Genomic DNA, 20,612 nt, shown 5'->3' on the forward strand with positions numbered 1-20,612 from the left:
GCTGTTCACACATTTCTCCCCTTGTCACATGGCCCACGGGGAGCGCGGCACGGCAGGCAGGGGACTTTTAAGCTAATGATGTTCGAGGCGACTCCCCCTGTTGGCACCCACTCTCCAGCTCCATAGCTTCCCCTGGGCTCAGTCTCATTTCTCCAGGCCCCATGCATACGGATTACACTCTTCGGGGTAGGCCTGGCGGTCATCAGTATCTCTTCCCAGGGAGGGGTCATCATCGCCAGGTTCCTTCTGTCCAGTGGGGCTGGGAAGCCAGTCCACACACTTAGCCTGGCCAGGGGCTGCAGCCTAGACAGGTTCCTGCTTCTCCGGACCCTTTTAAGAAAGATGAGGGTATGGGGCAAGGGAGCCGCCAAGCAGGTAGAAGCCGCACGCCACCGCCACCCATCCCCCTTCCCTTTCACGTGGCAGACACAGAAGTCACCACCAAGACCCGCCTGTTGGGTTCAGACGGGACCTTGGGATTCTGGGCCTCCCCATCGCTCAGCCACACCCCATATCGAGGGAGCTGATTTCTCATCAGAGCCGGGGTGGAGAACACAGGCAATCAGGCACGAGCCACGCCAGACACGTGGCAGGTGTTCAACACCATAGCTGTTACTGAGTTACTAAGTCGTGGCCACTCATCAGGGGCTACCCTGGGCCCCGGCTCAGGGAGGGAGCCTTGCATTTCAGGGACGCATACGAGCGTCCTCCTGCCCTGGGCAGCCTCAAGACCGTGTTACACCATTAGACATTTCTTTCAGCATCAGCACCACACGCTCAGATCTTTGGGTCAGTTCTGTCTCTCTGATTATCAGATGCAAATCTGTTGCCAGCAGATTTCACGCGAGAGACCATGTGATGCCGAGGAAGGGGAAGCAGCAGCCCAAAGTCCCGGGCTCTGAGCCCGGATCTGCCTCGGGCTGTGGGACTTGGGGGCCAAGCCCTGGAGACCCTTTCTCCCTCAGGGAAAGGAGTAAGGTGGCCATCTCGAATTTCAGACGCAGAGCAAGTCAGGAACACGTGAGCATAAGTAGGTCCCAGGTAATACGCTAGAGCCCGCGCAAGAGTCAGCCCCCAGGACCCCCGTTCGCCTGGAGCACGTACAGGGCCACATGGATAGCCCCCGGGGTTGAGTTAGGACAGTTGCAGCTGCCCTGACTGCGTAGACTCACCCACTAGTGAAGTCAGCCCAATCAGCCAAGTGCATTCAGGGCCCAGGACGCATCAGGGCCCCGCTGAGGGCCCGGTCGAGCTGCTCGTGTTTACTTGAGCCGTGCACGTAAAGTTGGAAGGCTGGAAGGCTCCTGCTTGGCCAGTTTCTGGCTCGTGCTCGGCAGAGAGGCCCCGGGCCTGAGTGTGTGTTCATCTTTGCACGTGGAAGGGCTAAAAAGATCCATAACAAAGCCGTGGTCAACACCTCGACGCTGATGAGAGAGTCAGAGGCAGAGAACAACAAAGTGCGGCTCTCACGTGGAAATTCCAGGATGGCAGGTAAACGGAGTCAGGAGTCAGTGCCCTGGTCCAGGCCAGCAGCAAGAAGGCTGGGCACGGGATGGAGGGAAGGACTGGCTGCAGGCTCAGCACGGGGCTTGAGGGGGTGAATACCTGCTTGGAATCGCTGGAGCCCTAGCCCAGGTCAGGGCAGCCTCTGGGGACATTTCAGCCCTGGCCTCAGGGAAACCCACTCTATTTTGAGGCACGCAGTTGTAAGAAATAACGGCCCTGCCCTTTCTGGATGGTCATTACAGTCTCATTTTTATTTCCATTTTTATTCTGAAGCCACGGTTTCTACCGAGACTACTCTTTCCTTCCCAGAATTGCACGGTGGCCATCCGATGTTTATTTTACTGATGGCCTCATGCAGTTCAATGATGCTGGAGTCCTCAGAAACCTTAGCAGCAGCACCCCGACCGGCACCATTAATCCCTGCGGGCAGCAGAAGTGATTGCGGCGCCCCCAGATGGTTATTGGTTACCCTGTTCCTTGCCCTTGACATTGCACACCTGTTGCTGAGAATGCCTCCCCCTTCCAGAGTGGCCAGGCCGCCTGCTGGCAGAACAGGGGCCCGGGCCGCAGACGGGCCAGCCGACCTGGGTTTGCCAGCTGGAGCAGGCGCGTGAGGAGTGGCAGAAGCGGTACCGGGCCATCGCCCAGGGGAGCCCCAGGGGAGCCCCACTGCCGCCCCACTGCCTCCCCTGCAGATGCCAGTCCCTGGCGAAAGCCTCACCCCCTTCCCAGGCATGCACGGTCGCCTGGGCTGTGGCCAGGTGGATGATAGGGGTGGCTCCTATTTTCAGTGAACATGTCGTATGGGAGATGTGACAATGACTTACTTTCATGCTATCGGCAGGGATGAGAGGGAAGGAAGCCAAGAGGCTTGATGAGCGAGGCTGAGGGTAGTTTCAAGGCCATCGATAATTACAGTTCGGGGAGAATGTGAGGACTACGAACTGTGTTCTGGGGGCCTTATGGTGCCCCGGAAGCCTGGTGCCCACCCTGGCATTCGCCACTGGTATCAGATCCTAAGTGGGCTGCTATGTGAATTTCGGATGTGACTCAGGGAGAAGCCCTCTTGGTCCCCCAGCCACAGCACACTCCCACCATGACCTGGCCCCCCAAAGCCACAGGCTCCGCACAAACCCCAAGTCCAGGGCCAGATTCGGAGCATAGCCCCAGGAAGCCAGGCTAAGTTAGGGCCCAAGGATTCTAGAGGTGTGGACAGTAACAACGGAAAAGGTTCTTACCCTCCTTACTCTCTATCAGAATTTCAAGATTTAAAAGCTTTCCTTGTGCCTGCCCCAGTCCTGGTCTATCGATCCTCTAGAAATCCGAGACCAATCCATACTGGACTCAGGGAGGAAACGCGTTCAGGTGACCAGGAGAGAGTCCTACGGCGTGTGACATTTTGTCATCGATGTCTGATGACCAGTGAGCTGGCCAGCAGGATGGGGGGAGCATGAGACGTAGGGGAGCAGACTTAGCGGAGGCCGGGGGAAGGATGAGGCAGGTGAGGCAGCCGCCTGGGGCATCAGGATGGCTGGGGGTGCAGGGGAGCAGAAGTCATGGAAGAAGGGGCCGATCGATGCAGGGCAGCTGGGAAGGGGGAACAGAGTTGGAGAGTGGCTATGCTTTGTCCAGATGAACTCAGGCCCCCGAAGGCCGACCTGCCGAGGGTCTCACCCCTGCTCCATCGAGCCCCCAGCCCCACTGGGCCTTCCTCAACTGGATTTGCTTCACTGGGCTATTTGACAGGATGCATAGACAAATGGCTTTGGTCTGAAGTGGATGGGACAGGAATGCTGCTCTTCCCTGAGCTTGTGAGCCCTGGGCCCTCTCCATGTCTCCTCCAGGAGCGGCAGATGACGGAGACCTTCCCTCACCTTCTCAACGTCAACGAGGACCCACAGCTCACGGGTGTTCTCAAGTACTTCATTCAGAATGGTACTCACCCCTCCTGACTCACTCTGCACCTGCCCCTGCTTCTTGCTTCATGAGCACATTTCCGTTTCTTCAGAATCTTTTTGTGGTAAATATATGTAACACAGAGTTCACCGTGCTGAGTATTTTTAAGTATACAGTTCAGGTCATTAGTGCCTTCACAGGGCTGTGCAACCATCACCCCGATCCATTTCCAGAACCTTCCCTCTTCCCAAACTGAACCTCTGTCCCCATTCACCGACTCCCCGCACCCCTTCCCCTGCCAGTATCAGATCATAACTGGGCTACACTATTCTAGGGACCCCGACTATTCTAGGCACCTGTATCATTGGAATCATACAATATCTGTCCTTTTGTGACTAGCATGTTTCACTCAGCATAATGTCGTCGAGGTTCATTTCTGTTGTAGCAGGTGTCAGATCGCCTTCCTTCCTTTTTCAGACTGAATAATATTCCATTATATGCATATGCCACATTTTTTAAAAAATCTATTCAGACTTTGGAAAATGGCCTCGGTATTGTAGTAACATTTGGCTTTCCGCACCCTGGCCTTATGTGCAGCCCAGGACAAGAGAGGGTTCATGCGGATGGAAGTGGGGGCAGCTCCCCCAGGAGGGCCAGCGCGAGGCTCTGGGCCCTGCCCGGGGCTCAGCGACAGGACAGAAACAGCTTCACAGACCAGGACCTTCCCCGCGGCCAGCCTTCAGCACATCTCCCAAGGCCCAGACTCAACAGATTTTCCCCCAGGATTCCTACCAATAAGGTGGAAATTGAAAAAGTTAGGAATCCCACCAAAAAAGGGCAGAAGATGAAATAATTATCCCTTAGGCAGGGTGGTGTCCAAGGACTTATGACTGAAAATCCTAGTGGCAAAATCCCCTCACATGATCCTCTTGGAGATGAAATAGCACTGCCCAAGCATGAGACACGTTCCCTTGTCAAGGTCAAATCCTGACAAACTTTGAAGACCAATTATCCTAATTCTTTTCAAGGTTCATGTGACGCTGGTCGTGCCGCTTCAAATGCCATCCTTCTTCAAGGTTTGGGGTAAGTCTACACGAACCATCTTTGTCCAGCAGGCGAGAGCTGTGACCCATTAGCCCATGGGAGAGTCTCAATGTCTTTCTGGTTGTCGCCGGGCCAGGCCACAAAGCCTGCTGGACAACCGCGAACAAGAAAGTACCAGATTTCTCACCGAAATCCCTCCGCTGTGCTCACCTTGTCTTCTAGGCTCCAATGTGGGGAGAAAGGGGAAGGCCAGTATGAGAATTCTGCACAAGGGGACATAAGTAGATGAGGCCAGAGAGTGAGAAGAGAGCCCGCCACAAGTGGCCCATGTCTTTCGTGGTCTTAACCACCAAAGCAACAACATTCTAACATCTCTGTGCTCAGAGCCTTCCCTCACCAACTGGACTAAGAGGAAGCCCAATCTTTGAGGTGATCTCCTCTACAAAGGGAGGCCCCTCAGAAGCCTATGGTGGTCCCCATGAACTCGCAACTGTCCCATACCCCTGTGGCCTGCCCACAGATTTCCGGCTCACAGAGGCCTGACTGACCCATCCCCCTGACGTACCTCAGCCCTCCTGAGCCAAAGCACAGGGAGAGGAGGGGAGGGGGCCTGTGCTGACCCTGCCCCACCAGCCCCTAGGTCCCCTTCTCCTGACTCGTCCTGGAGACCCCCCTCCTCACCCTTTCCAGACCATTCCCTGTGGGGACCCTACACAGGTGTATAAATGGCTGAACTCCAGATGAGCTGAGCTTAAAACCTTTCCCACAGCATCCCTGGGCCCCAAGCAAAACAAGTGATATGGATGGACATGTGTCTTGACACCTAGGACATTCCATGACAGCCAAGGAGTCTAGGAACATTCTAGAACAGTTAAGAAGCTGGGTCATTCAGGGCACACAGATAATGTCTAGGGGGCAGACAATCTGAACCTCTGACATCGATCCCCAAATCTTTAGCATTTAAAGTCTGGATTTGTATAATAAGACCCAGAAACGGATCTCAGCTTCTCCGTGGTATGCACATTTATTATCAGTCATTATTAGCCACCTGCCCCAGCATCTCTTTGGAAACATCTTTGCGTTCTTTTCATGTCCCCCTCTGCCAATCCTGCTGGCCTGTGAGTTCTCAAGGACTCTAGCCATGACCCTGCCTATCCGGGCTCCTTGTGGCTCTTGGCCCTTGGCCCGTGTTGGTTCTGTGGGTCAAAGAATTGCTTTGTTGTCCTTCTGCACCTGCTTCTCTGCCTCCAGCCCCGGGAGCCACCACACGCAGCAGCCCCAGACTGCTTCCTGGCACCAGGGGGTCGCTAGAGGTCTTACTGAAGCAGGAAAGAGGGCAAATCACCAGAACCGTTAGCTAAAGTCATCATTATTGTGGCTTCTTAGACAAACTCCTGTCTTTTTAGAATTTCAGATAAGCACGCTTCCTTCACCAATCTGGATGGGAAAGTGATGGTCACGCCACACAGCAAATGCAAAATTGTCGTTAATGGGGTGCCCATCATGGGCAAGACGAAACTGCAGCACCTGGTAACCTTTCCTGCCTGGTCCCAGAATTCCCTAAGTCCGACCCGCGAGCTGGGGCGGGGGGGCGGTCCTCGACAGGTGCCCCTGGCTCTGCGCTGTGGCCAGGGCTAGGCACCAACGACCCAGTGTCCTTCTGCTATGGTGTCACGAGGGACACGGCCACAGCCTGGAGTTGGGAGATCTGATATTAGCTCGCTGTGTGTTCTTGGGCAAGTCACTTCACTTCTCTGGNACCAGGACCTTCCCCGCGGCCAGCCTTCAGCACATCTCCCAAGGCCCAGACTCAACAGATTTTCCCCCAGGATTCCTACCAATAAGGTGGAAATTGAAAAAGTTAGGAATCCCACCAAAAAAGGGCAGAAGATGAAATAATTATCCCTTAGGCAGGGTGGTGTCCAAGGACTTATGACTGAAAATCCTAGTGGCAAAATCCCCTCACATGATCCTCTTGGAGATGAAATAGCACCGCCCAAGCATGAGGCACGTTCCCTTGTCAAGGTCAAATCCTGACAAACTTTGAAGACCAATTATCCTAATTCTTTTCAAGGTTCATGTGACGCTGGTCGTGCCGCTTCAAATGCCATCCTTCTTCAAGGTTTGGGGTAAGTCTACACGAACCATCTTTGTCCAGCAGGCGAGAGCTGTGACCCATTAGCCCATGGGAGAGTCTCAATGTCTTTCTGGTTGTCGCCGGGCCAGGCCACAAAGCCTGCTGGACAACCGCGAACAAGAAAGTACCAGATTTCTCACCGAAATCCCTCCGCTGTGCTCACCTTGTCTTCTAGGCTCCAATGTGGGGAGAAAGGGGAAGGCCAGTATGAGAATTCTGCACAAGGGGACATAAGTAGATGAGGCCAGAGAGTGAGAAGAGAGCCCGCCACAAGTGGCCCATGTCTTTCGTGGTCTTAACCACCAAAGCAACAACATTCTAACATCTCTGTGCTCAGAGCCTTCCCTCACCAACTGGACTAAGAGGAAGCCCAATCTTTGAGGTGATCTCCTCTACAAAGGGAGGCCCCTCAGAAGCCTATGGTGGTCCCCATGAACTCGCAACTGTCCCATACCCCTGTGGCCTGCCCACAGATTTCCGGCTCACAGAGGCCTGACTGACCCATCCCCCTGACGTACCTCAGCCCTCCTGAGCCAAAGCACAGGGAGAGGAGGGGAGGGGGCCTGTGCTGACCCTGCCCCACCAGCCCCTAGGTCCCCTTCTCCTGACTCGTCCTGGAGACCCCCCTCCTCACCCTTTCCAGACCATTCCCTGTGGGGACCCTACACAGGTGTATAAATGGCTGAACTCCAGATGAGCTGAGCTTAAAACCTTTCCCACAGCATCCCTGGGCCCCAAGCAAAACAAGTGATATGGATGGACATGTGTCTTGACACCTAGGACATTCCATGACAGCCAAGGAGTCTAGGAACATTCTAGAACAGTTAAGAAGCTGGGTCATTCAGGGCACACAGATAATGTCTAGGGGGCAGACAATCTGAACCTCTGACATCGATCCCCAAATCTTTAGCATTTAAAGTCTGGATTTGTATAATAAGACCCAGAAACGGATCTCAGCTTCTCCGTGGTATGCACATTTATTATCAGTCATTATTAGCCACCTGCCCCAGCATCTCTTTGGAAACATCTTTGCGTTCTTTTCATGTCCCCCTCTGCCAATCCTGCTGGCCTGTGAGTTCTCAAGGACTCTAGCCATGACCCTGCCTATCCGGGCTCCTTGTGGCTCTTGGCCCTTGGCCCGTGTTGGTTCTGTGGGTCAAAGAATTGCTTTGTTGTCCTTCTGCACCTGCTTCTCTGCCTCCAGCCCCGGGAGCCACCACACGCAGCAGCCCCAGACTGCTTCCTGGCACCAGGGGGTCGCTAGAGGTCTTACTGAAGCAGGAAAGAGGGCAAATCACCAGAACCGTTAGCTAAAGTCATCATTATTGTGGCTTCTTAGACAAACTCCTGTCTTTTTAGAATTTCAGATAAGCACGCTTCCTTCACCAATCTGGATGGGAAAGTGATGGTCACGCCACACAGCAAATGCAAAATTGTCGTTAATGGGGTGCCCATCATGGGCAAGACGAAACTGCAGCACCTGGTAACCTTTCCTGCCTGGTCCCAGAATTCCCTAAGTCCGACCCGCGAGCTGGGGCGGGGGGGCGGTCCTCGACAGGTGCCCCTGGCTCTGCGCTGTGGCCAGGGCTAGGCACCAACGACCCAGTGTCCTTCTGCTATGGTGTCACGAGGGACACGGCCACAGCCTGGAGTTGGGAGATCTGATATTAGCTCGCTGTGTGTTCTTGGGCAAGTCACTTCACTTCTCTGGACTTCATTTATAAAACAGAGAGGAGTGAACTAGAAGTTCACCAAGACCCTTTCCAGCTCTAACGTTTTATGGTATCTTAGACTTCTTAAAAAACCTGCCACGTGGAGGGAGGGACAGCAGCACCTCAGAGACACCGGGCTCCCCATTTCCTCCCCACACCCTGGCCTGAGTCCCCGGCACCACAGGGGCCCTCTGCAGCCTCCCTGTGCCCCAATCCCCTCTTCAACCCATTCCCCACACCGTAGCCACAGAGAGTCCTCCAAATAAGCTATTGGACTAGACCCTGCCCTGCTGGAAATCCTCAGTGACCACCCTTTTAGGACACCTGGGTGAGCCTCCCCATCTCTCTGCCTCCTCCAGCCTCACTGCTCTGCACAAAGGTCACACTGACCTTCTCTTGATTGTTCAGAACATTCCAGGCTCTGTTTGGCAGCAGCCTCCTCGGCCGTGGTGAAACTTACCACCCCTGACGTCTTAGTTTCAATAGTGCACCTCGGGAGAGGACCGCTCTGATCCCTGGCGCAGACTAGGCCCCCTCGCCCTTCTGCAGAAGCATCCCCTTTTATTCAAGCGTCTCTCTCAGGCTATTAGACTGTTTGCCCATAAAGTCCTAGAGGGGAGGGCCCAGGTCTGTTTGGTCCCTACTGAGATCCCTGAGGCGGAGCTTGGTGTGGGATACAGAAGAAATAAATGAAAGTATGCACACAAGAGCAAGACACCAACCTCTTCCTCCCCGTTCACAGGTCTCTTCCCTGTCTGGGGAACTCATGAAGGGCTTATGAGTTAACAGCCAGACTGCGTGTGGGGCCTTGGCCTCCCCTGGGGCCAGGCTGATCCCATACCTCTGGTCTCCATCCTTCCCCTGAGCCACCTGTCTCCTCCCCAGGACCGCATTATCTTGGGATCCAACAGCTCCTACCTCTACGTTGGGTTTCCTTCAGAGCGAGGAAGTGAAGATTTGAACAGGTTGGACTATGACTTTTTCCAGCTGGAGAGAGCGGCTGCGGAGGGAGTGAGTGTGGACAAGCTCGGTGAGCAGCCCCGGGTCCCGCCTTCCCAGCATTTTCGACACGCTGATCTGAGAGCAACAGCTGTGTGCTCTCCTGCCTTCCTTAAGAAAACAATCTTTTACTGTTTCAAAGTGCAATGTTTGGAAATGTAAAATAGGATTTCCATATAAATGTAGAATGAAGGCATGTTAAAGATTTAATTCATTCAACTGTTACTTTAATCAATGGAGAAGAGAAGAGAGTGATATATCCAGTTGATCCTTGAACAACATAGGTTTGAACTGCACAGGTCCACTTATACAAGGATTTTTTTTTTTTTTTTAAGAAATACAGCATAGCTCTGTAAATCTATTTTCCCTTCCTTAGGATCTTCTCTCTAGCGCGCTTTATTCTAAGAACACAGTATATAATACACAGAACAGACTAAATATGGTTCACCAGCTGGTTATTGGTGAGTCTTCCGGCCAACAATAGGCTATTAGTAGGTATGTTTTGGGGGAGTCAAAAGTTAAGTGGATTTTTGACTCTAAGATGGGTCGGGGCCCCAATCAATAGTTTAGTGAGTGGACACCAGGACATCCCCTAGGGGATCAGAATCCCTACACAAGGCTCTGCAAGGACATTTAAAGGGCACTCATCCCTTTTGCCTCATTTCCATGTTCTGAAGGTTTTTCTCAACAACTTCCCCTGCACCCCGCAGCCGCCATGGGGCTCTCAGACACAACTTCTGCTGTGTCGTGGCCTGTCACTTGTCCTCAGGGCCTGGACACACACTGCCCTCCTTTCCCGGAGCCTCTCACCACAGCAGGGAAGCATTGTGTGGGCAATTCTCAATTTTGAAGCAATTTCTTGAGATGTACAGAAAAGTTTCAAGAAGCATGCCCAGGACTCTCATATACACTTGAGTTCCTGCGTCCGCGTTTACTACTCTTGCTTTATATCTGTATGTGTGTGTATATATGTAAATACACGTATATATAATCTTTAAATACATATACATATATATTTTTTTCCTAATCATTTGAGAGTAAGTTGCAGTATGGACTTGATGCATATTTAACTAATTGTTTGTGTCAATAGCGTTCTTTATAACAACAAATTCAAGTCCAACATCCAAGTAAGGACCACATTCAGTTGTCATGTCTCTCTGGTCTCCTTTAACCTGGTCAAACACCAGATCTTTGTCTTTCATGACCTTGATATTTTTAAAGAGTAAACGGCCAGCTGTTTTATATAATGTCCCTTAATTTGTCTTTTTGGTGGCTGCCTGGTTTCTCCACTGTGAAATTATGAATTCTTTTAAATTAATAAATATTTCATGAGGAGAGGCTTTGATATGTAGATACCCTACACCTCGTCGTACTTTTATCCACTAATTTTGTCATCCTTTGATCATTCTTACTTGGATTATGATGATAATCCAAATGGTGTCAAATGGTGAGTCTCTAGCTCTTTCTTCTACATTTATTTGAAAAAAGTCCACAGCAAGGAAGAAATAGTCTCTATTTGTTTATTCACTTATTCACGTCAATACGAACTCACAGAATCCAGTTTTACACAGTGGGCTTTAACCTCTTGCTTTCAGGGTTTATTTTGATATGCGAACTGTCCTAGATACGGCCCAGAGAAGTCCTTTCAAGCTGACTTCTGTGTCTTTCTGATATGTCCCCATCGTTCTTTGAACACTAGCTTCCTTTCTGGCAGACGGACACGTTCTAGGTTCATCTCTGCGGACTCTCAGTCCCAGCGCTGGAGTCGGGCACTCCTCCAAACATCCTGATTCCTTTTGGTCGAGAATGGCATTTATAAATCCAGATCTGGGGCTAGGTGTGCAGACCGCTGTACTGATAAATGGATACGTCTCTGGGGTCAGACAGATGCACAGCTCCCACGCACATATGGGTGGCTTTGTCTACGTCCACAAAACCATAGTTCATAGTGATAACCTCCAATTCCAGTTCAATGCCCCAGTGGTTAGTCTAGTTTTTCCTTGGCGGGGAAAACTTTTAATATAATATTTATATCGCATTTTTCTCCATCTGTCCTCTGGATTCCATCCCCCGGAGCAGAGGGAGAGGGAGAAGCAGACTCCCCGCTGAGCAGGGAGCCCAACATGGGACTTGATCCCAGGATCCTGGGATCATGACCTGAGCCGAAGCAGACACTTCACCAACTGAGCCACCCAGGTGCAGCCCTCCCCCAGCACCTTCTTAAGCATTTGTCCCTGCAGAGTCCCCTCCACTGCACCATCAAATGCTCTCTATGGGTCGTTCCCATCACACAAACACGGTCCACTATCTTCCATCATAAAAATAAACAAAGCCCTACCTTGACCCACATTCCCCTTTAGCTACTGCCATATCGCTTTTTGTTTCCTTCGAGAGAAAACTAGTAAGCTATTCCCACTTTCTCATCTCCCAGGCACGCCCTGGCCTCCTCCGGGCTGGCCTCTATCCCTACCATTCCTCAACACAGTGTACTCTGTGTTCTAGGTCAGTAGGCACCTGCCCACACCCATCTCACTGAGGTCTTGGCAATATTTTACACCACTGAGTACACCGCACCCCCCCCCCCGTGAAATATTTTCCTCTTGGAACAATATGCTTTCTTGGTTTCCTTCCAGGCTCCCTTCCAGTTCTCCCACACCCACGCATTGAGCCATGTTGAGCTTGGACCTTGGGGCTCTTCTCCAGATGGGTGCTCCCCCAGGTCCTCATCTGGCCTCAGCGGTGCTCGGCGCCATCTTACGCAAACGAGCCTCAGCAACTCTGTTTCCTGCTACCTACTCGCTCTCTACTTGGTATCTTCATCCAGCTGCCTTCCCGAAAGCTCTGCCTGCATGTCCCACAGACGTCTCAATCACTCCCTGCTCCCTGTTTTCATAGTGAGGTTTTACCACTCGGTGAACTGCTCAAGCCCCAAACCTAAGCCTCCTCCCTTCTCCCACTTCACAAGCCGCTTCACCTTCCCTCCATCTGCTTGCGCCGCCTTTTCTGTGCAAGCCCTGATACTCTTGGGCCGAAAAATATTCGACTTCTCAGTGTAAGAATAAAATCCGCACTCCTTACCATGGCCTTGAAGGCCCTATATGATCCATCACGGCCTCGTCTCACACCACTCTCTCCTTACCTCACTTGCAACTCACTGCTCTCCTTGCTGCTCCTGGAGCAGCACTAAGCCCTGTTCTGCCTCAGGGCCTTTGCACTTCCTGCTTGTTCTTCTTTGTCTCTTCGACTCATTCTCAGCTTTCAATTCTCAGCTCAAATCTTACCTCATCAGATAGATCTTCCCCTTTCTTGGTCTCATCTAGTTACTCTCACGTAACTATTTCTTTCCAAACGTTGATCACATTTAAAATTTTACTTATTGCTTTACTTGACTATTTATCCACATGAGAATATCAGCTCTAACCGGGATTTTTTTCTTTTGTTCATCCATTCACTTCTCTCTTCCTCCCTTTAGTAAGTGTTAGCTGAGCTCCTATTATGTGCTAGATTCCGTTCTATGTCCTGGGGACCCTGCTAATCTCCAGAGGGCCCTCGGGGAGTATGTGCTGCATGAAGGATGAAGGACACGACCCGAATCAGTCCCCACACAGGAGCTTAGTTGTGCATGTGTGGGTGGCCAAGGTCCCAGATGCGGGCACCTCCCTGCTCTTTTCTGTTTGGGAACACTGCCACCCCAGAAGCATCATGCCCCAGGCACCAGGTCCCTCCCCAGGGGAGGGCAGACTGGGATGTGAGCTCCCCACTCACCTCCTAGCCCCACCCAGTGGCCTTCTGGTCTACAGCCCAATAGCTAGAGAGACCCAGTGCGAGCCTGGGCAGATGGCTGCAGAGACGATGATGGACAGAGTCCAGACCCTGGCCTAGAGAAAATCCAGCCCTAGGTTTCTGAGTCTGAGATGTTCCTTCTGCTCTCAACCTGCCTTCTGCCCCACCCCCTCACCCCAGGAACAAGCTGGGATTCCTCCAAGTCAAGGGCATTCAAAGCTCTGATACTGTCCTTCCTTACTTCAGGGAGGCTGCAAAACACCTCCCCGCTGCCTCCCACACCCAGGCCCGGGGGCTGGGTGAGCTGGCACTGCACGGAGAGCTTCACGCTGTGCTGGGCGCCTGGGTAGAGGAGAGGCTCAGACATGCCAGGGCCGACCCTCTTATGGAGCACACAAGCTTACCTGCACTTGACTGCAAACCAGGGGTGGAGGGCACTGGGATACACCCACGTGAGTGCAAAACAGTCTCGCCCTTTTCCCTCCACCAGCGTTTTTTCCTCTGAATTTTAGCAAAATAAACGCATGTGAAATTCACCTCCTTACTCCTTTCCCACTGAAGTTCCTGACCCAAACAAACAAGGCTCTGCTGTACCAGGCCCCCATACTCCATTTACGCACGCACACCTGCTCCCCCAGCCCAGGGCTAGCGGCGCAACGGGGTGTAGCAAGCCCCAGACTGGGCATCTATGGAGACTGTGGGTCCCCATCAAGGCCGCCAGGGGACAGTTCTGGGGAGCCAGACCTCAGGGCCGCAGGGCTTGGTACAAACCCATGGGCAGGAAATCCCTAAAGAGTTGAGAGGCCCTGACACAAGGCAGCCCAAGCCGGGTGTGGCAGGGGGACTGGCCGTCCCATCATCTCCATGACCCCTGGCTACAAGCCACCCAAGGAAGGGAAGGAAGAACAGGTTACTGCTGTGCCAGCTACGGCTTCAAGAGGAAGCCCTAGACCTCCATCTAGCCAACGATGTTTCACGCTCCCCACCCTCCTCCTGGGACAATGTGCAGTCACTTTGGTCAAGGACCCTGAGACCACAAATGGGAGCCAGAGGCAGGAATCTTCCCGTCGTGACACTGCCGAGATTCGTGGGTTGAGATGAGTAGCTATTTAAGAGAAAAACAGGCGGTGGATTTTCTCCACACTTCGTTCGTTTGTTTTTTAGATTTCATTTATTTGAGGGAGAGAGCGCACATGCACGAGTGGGGTGAGAGGGAGGAACAGACTCCCCGCTGAGCAGGGAGCCCGATGTGGAACTCGATCTCAGGACCGGGGGACCATGACCTGAGCAGAAGGCAGATGTCTAACCAACTGAGCCACCCAGGTGCCCCTGGTTTTTTGGAGTTTTTTTAAAATTACAAGCTTGCAGTTTTTAAATGCAGACATTTGATGAACAATCGAACCAATGAGTAAGCATGTGAATTCCCTCGCGGCTGACAAATGTCCGGAACTGTGGCCTGCGCTGTCTTCCTAGGGGCCACGGGCCGCAGGGACGGGAGCGCAGACCCCAGTGTGCTGGCCGTGTTCCAGGACTACATCAAACTGATGCCACTGGTGGCGGAAGCAAATCAAATGGGCGAAGAGCTGGAGAAGGTAAGAGCTAGAAGGCGGTCCAGCATCAGGTCCAGGAAGGGCCCCGGAGAACAGGATCCATGGCCCGTCATGCCACTACCCCAGTTGGCTTCGTGGTATGGTCAGGGACACGGGGGCCTGGAGAGGTCAGGACCTGGGACCTCACCGTGAGCCAGTGACAGAACCCACGTCAACACCCAGAATTCACCAGTCCCACCATTCGTTCCACGTCTGGCCATCGAGGCTGCCACGGACCCCAGAACCCCAGACCAATGCTTGTCTGCCAAAGCAGCCCATCCCAGATTGCCCTCCAGCGGCGTTTCTCTGGGTCCAGCACCCCAAAGTCTTCTATGCCACAGAGCGGACCTGAGCAGGGGCTGCCCCCCCACCCCAGTGACACAGGATCCCGATCCTCAGGAAACTTGCAAGAGACTTACACACTTGGGGAGTGTCAGAGAACGGGAAAGACAGGGCAGGGATGGTGCGGGCTGATAAATGTGGGGTGACTTAGGGCAAAGTGTTTCTCTTACCAGGGACTCAGAATGGAATTGAAGGTGAAGAATTTAGCGTCTTCAGACCCCAGGGGCTACGACCTGCAGAAAGAGGTCATGGTGAAGGTGACCCACCAAAGGACCCACGAGGTGAGGACACTTGCAGGGATGGGGTTTCTGAGGCGCTCTCCCAGGGACAGAGGTCAGTTCGACCCCTACGGCCTGTGGAGACCCAGTGAAGGGGCACTATGTGTTCTGAGTGTGAGCTGAACTCGGGACAGAAGACCCCTCCTCTGTGTTTCCCTCCTCGGCCTCTCTCCCACACGGCACCAAGTCCTGGGATCGTCCCAACCACCAGCACTGAGTGCTTTCTATTTTTTTTTCAATTTTTATTTATTTATTTGAGAGGGAAAGCGTGAGAGAGAGAGAGTGAGAGAACAAGCAGGGGGAGTGGCAGGCAGAGGGAGACGGAGAAGCAGACTCCCTGCTGAGCAGGAAGCCCAACACGGGGTTCGATCCCAGGACCTTAGGATCATGACCTGAGCCGAAGGCAGACACTTCACCGACTGGGCCACCCAGGCGCCCTATTTTTAACATGACTTGAAGGCTTAAGTCCCAGAAGGGAGCCTGAGAGTTTATCCGACTGATGGTTGGTGTCTGTGTGCGATTGAGACAGGGACGTGCCCGTCTGGAGCAATGAGAAAATCTGCATCCTGTTTAGATTCCAGAAAAGGTCAGGGTTGATCCATTCCCATGTTTGCTTTGCTCACTGGCAGGACAGTCCCCTTCAGGTACCCAAGACCCCTTGCCTTTCCCTCTGCCCAACAGAAAAGACTGGGACGCTCTTTTGTGTTCCTTACGTATTTTTGCCTTTGGAGCAACCCCCGGACCTCTGGCCCCAGCCCGACATGCGCTCCTTAGCCCGAGACGAGCCCCAAATTCTCCAGGGACTTCTGGGTGGGCTGCTGTCTCTCAAATCCACGGTCGGAGTTGGGGACTGTCCGTCATTGGACGATCTGCTCTACCAAGCAACAAGCTGACCCTTCTCTGGGTTTCTCACTTCTGCTAACTCCCCCAAAGTTGTTGAAATCTTAAAATTGTGAAATGCGACAGGCACAGGGAAAAAGCTATCAATGGATACGTCCACACTCACTGTCAGCTCAGGGGCCTGAGCGAGTGTTTCCTGCCAGGTGCTGGGGTCACAAGGTCACGGCCTGAGTTGAAGGGGTCCCCAGGCCAATAGGGCCCTGGGAGCACACCTGAGCCAGGCCAGTCTGGAGTCCGACCTTCTGAGACATGTTCCTATTCCTGTCTCTTCCTCTGACCAGCGCCACGGGGCCCTCCTCTGTATCTCCTGGGGTGAGGAGAGAGGGGAGATGTGTCCCCGTTCCCTCACGTCACTGTAGCAAAATCCCCCACTGCCTGGGAGGCTCGAGCAACAAACCTTTATTTCTCAGAGCTCTGGAAACCCAAGCTCATGGCACGGGCAGATTTGCTATCTGGTGAGGGCCACCTTCTCGCTGGGTCCTCACGTGGCGTCAGGGGCCTGGGAGGGCGCTGGGGTCCCCTTCGTAAGGGCACTAACTCCATTCATGAGGGCTGCACCCTCACGAGCCGGTCACCTCCCACAGGCTCTGCTTCCCCATTGCCTCACGTCAGGGGTGCAGTTTCAACGTACGGATTTGGGGAGACCTAACATTCAGTTCAGAGCAGCAGGCTTAATGCTGGCTCACTGCACACCCCCAGTGTGCTCTCGGGGGTCTCGGTGTGAGACCCCCACCCCGGACTTCTGCGAGGCCTTCAGAGCTGAAGCCTCAGTGTGTGTGTGATTGTGCTTTTGTTTTTGTGTTTTCTGGAAGGTGCCACGAGGACAGAGAAGCTTCGGTCATCCGATGTTCCGCAGGCCTCTCTGGGGCCAGGCACACCCCCCGAGTTGGGCTTGGCAGTTCCCTGCTGTCTTGAAGACCTTGTTCTAAGGACATCTTTAATTTTTAAAAGCTGTATTTCATGTGATTCTGTGTTTCGTTGTTAGTGTTTATTATGGTTTAAGGTGATTTGAAAATACTTCATTCATCTTCTTTTATTTTTAGCAGAGGGTTCCCTGAATCCCACAGGCTGCCCTGGTCAGCAATAGAAGGCAAGGTGGTGTTTTTACATCTTATGCTTAAGCGAGTCCTGGGGGAGAGCGTCGGCTGGCTCCTGTAGAAACCCGATGGGCCCCCTTGTAAGGACTGATGATCTGGGTTCCCATGATCTTAGTTCCTTAGCCTAAATGCCTTGGAAAAGCCCACACTTGCTGGAACTTGCACTGTGCTCTGTCCCCAAGGTGCTTGTGGAGGCCACATTCACGGGGACGCTTGGAGGACAGGGCTGCGCCCCGGTGTGCTCGAGGTAGACAAGAAAAGAAGAAGTCTCTTCAGTGTCTGGGGGTGTTGTTTTATTTTTTGAAGACACATAACACTCAGAGAGAGAATGATGGATCTATTTCTTGTGTTGTTTCAAGTTGTTCAGAGAAAGAGTTGCTCGGTTTACCTGGTCATCACTTCTGATATGACATTTATGGTCCAGAATGTTCCATCTCACTTGCAGGCCCCCACCCTCTGCAGCTCATGCTTCTGTCCTCTCTCTCGGCAGCCATGTCCCTCACTCAGGGAGGGGACAGACAGTGGCAGGCTCTCACGGGGGTGTGAGCTCACGTGGATTATCACGTTACACTTCTGTGGCCTGGAGGCCCAGCCCAGGCTCCCTGAATGAAAAGCAAGGAGCAGACAGAGCTATTTTGCTTTTTGGAGGCTTGAGGGGCGATATGTTTCTTCACTTCTTCAAGCTTCCGGAGGCCCCCCTTTTCCCAGGCTCATGGCCATCATGTTCCATTTCCCAGGTCAGCCATGCGGCGTCTCCCTGACCCGGCTTCACCCACCATCTCTCCAGTCGTGTCTTCTGTCACCTCCTTCCACACTTAAGGTCCGTGTGATTACACGGGGCTCGCATGGATAATCCAAGCAAACCTCCCTATTTGAAGGTCAGCTGATAAGCAAACTTGATTCCACCTGCAACTACATCCCTTTGCCACATGAGATAACGTATGCACAGGTTCTAGAAACTGGGGATGGATATCTCCGAGGGCCATTCTTCCATGTACCACGAGCCTCAAACCTCCATTTCTCTTGTTGTATAAACCCCTCATCATCTCCTCTGAGGTGTTAAGCTCCAGCAACTCAAGGAAGAATGCTGAAGTGATGGGTCAGGAATGAATGTAGACGAAGTCTGATGAGAGGGTGGTGTGGTCCTGGTACCCCGAGCCCAGTCTATGTGGGGAGCATGCTGGGAAAAATCAGGGGAACAACCCCCCAGCAGGTGAAGTCAGACACCGGTGACCCCCTTTGTGTTTCCAGGTGTGGATCTGGTCAAAAGCCAAGTTTATCAATAGGAAATTCCTAATGGAGGAACTTTACCAGCGCTTTCTAGAGGGGGAGGACATCTGTGTGGCTCAGGAAGATGACCCTTTCTGGGATCCCGTCGAGGTGGTCCACCTGGGCTCAGCTCATGTCTGGCTCCAGCCCCTTGCCTACTGCATGAAGCTCGAGGAGCAGGTGGAGTTCCTCAACTGCGACGGGTTGGAGGAGGCCATGCTGCACATCCACATGACGCCCTGCTCGCCGGCAGGACAGTGCATGTCTCCTTGGTCTGCCAGTAGAAAGCTCTTCACATGCCTGAGTTCTCCTGGAGTAGGTGGTCAGCTTTCTGCCCCGAGGAGCTCATTCAGTCATGATTTGGCCTCATCAAATTGGGTTTTTGCCATGGCGGCCAAATCGGCTGACCTGGAATATTCCAGAGCCTGGTGAGGCTGCCCTAGAACTGCAAACAGAAAGCTGGTTTCCCAGCTCATCCCTTCTCCAACCTGGGTATAGTCTCTGGTCATTGTTTTGGTTTCTTTTCTCAAGGTAGAGACTGAGGTGCCTTTGTTCCCCAACCTGGCCTCATTCTGGGTGGTTATCCCACCTTCTGTGGGGATGGGCTTTGCTTTAACTCTGCTGTGTGCCCTCTCCACCTCCTTCCGGGGAGCCTCCTGTTTCTCTCTTCAGGCCGTAGGCACTTCGGGCAGTTTTCACAAAAGCCCAAGTCTCTTAGCAAGCCTAAGCAAAGAGGTAGGTGGGCAGTCAGGGGCTCTGGTCGGGGGGCTCAGTCCCCTTGGTTACCCACAGCAGCCTTTTTGTCTTTCTGAAGAGGCAACAGGCTCAGGAAGGGGGCAAGAGGCCTGCAAGGTCTTGTGACCCAGGGACCAAGCTGACCATCGACTATCTTTGTTGGGACTCTCTGAAACTTTCCTGTTGCTGGGCCACCTTGGGCTTCTGGGCTGCCGGGTGGTTGATCTCTTGTGGCAAGTTAATAAGGCAGCATTCTAGTTTCTAGACTTTGGTCTTTGGAGCTTGATGGAAGGTTGATGTGAGAGACGGCCCCTGTCGGAAAGCGGTCCAAATTGGTTTGCAACCTTGTAGGCCTGGGGTTGACTCTGTACTGTGAAGAGTTCACCAAGAAAAATGGCACCTTGAGAGGCTGCGTCTGGGTGGCCAGCAGGCTCTCCCTGGGTAGCAGCCTCTCTCTCCCACTGGGAGCCTAACTAGGCCTCCAATGCTCACTCATTTATTGCATGAAGTGGTTATATTGCTGTCTCCTCCTCTAGAAGCTTGTGAGCTCCTTGAATGTCTCTTGAATGAGCGAATTCCACAGCTGGTCACATCCCCTGTCTTTTCTTCAGAGAAGCTGGCCATCTCTTGAGAAGTCTCAATAATCCCCTTTGACAACACAATCCTAACTTGCTCGGGCCCCAGCTAACCTGTGGTCCATGTTCTCCTCCTGTGTTTGCAGAGCATGTGGTGAGGACGATGTGGTTATTGACCCTTTGGAGCTGCTGGGCAAGAGGATGGATTTCCAGATTGGCCTCGTGCGATGCCTCGGCATCAAGTGGCTCAAGGAAGGTGCAGAGCGGGGCATTCAGATGGGGTACCAGCCTGCTGCACGGAGCTGTGGGCACACACCACCCCCCTGTGGGCCCTGGTGGGAGGGAGGCTTTCCTCAAGTTTCAAAAATCAGTGTATGGTGAAATTCTCTGAAGTTTCTCCACTTGCTCAACCCCAACACGAGTATTTCCCCATCTGTTTAATGGAAGCCCCACCTCCTTCTCGGTTGCTGGACTCGAAGCCATGTGTGCTGAGCTTAGACGAGTGACCAAAGCAGAATTCAGAAATTTTAATGATCTGATAGGATATCCAGTAAAGCTGTATTATCTACATGGAACAGTTTTGAGTTGGGAACAAAAGGACTGTATCGCAATAGGGCAGAAGCACCAGACAGGCTTAATTAGGCTAAAAAGATTTTAAGCGATAAAGGGAAACTTTGAAGGACAAAAGCCAAACCACCACCTCACGTGGAAAATGAACTCTTTTAGATTTTTGAAGCAGAAAGTATGTAT

General features: G+C 52.7%; 1 protein-coding gene across 1 annotated transcript in view; it reads left to right on the forward strand.

The window, feature by feature from the left end:
• Positions 1–20,612, forward strand: part of LOC105239607 (kinesin-like protein KIF28P) — a 79,331-nt gene that overhangs the window by 48,174 nt on the left and 10,545 nt on the right. The window contains 9 exon segments of the mRNA XM_034666621.1: positions 1,382–1,457; positions 3,354–3,448; positions 4,116–4,162; positions 5,849–5,976; positions 9,181–9,325; positions 14,551–14,669; positions 15,182–15,289; positions 18,535–18,809; positions 20,009–20,143. Coding sequence (XP_034522512.1) covers positions 1,382–1,457; positions 3,354–3,448; positions 4,116–4,162; positions 5,849–5,976; positions 9,181–9,325; positions 14,551–14,669; positions 15,182–15,289; positions 18,535–18,809; positions 20,009–20,143 — 1,128 coding nt within the window.

The sequence above is a fragment of the Ailuropoda melanoleuca genome, chromosome 8 (genome assembly GCF_002007445.2).
Source record: "Ailuropoda melanoleuca isolate Jingjing chromosome 8, ASM200744v2, whole genome shotgun sequence".
NCBI lineage: Eukaryota > Metazoa > Chordata > Mammalia > Carnivora > Ursidae > Ailuropoda > Ailuropoda melanoleuca.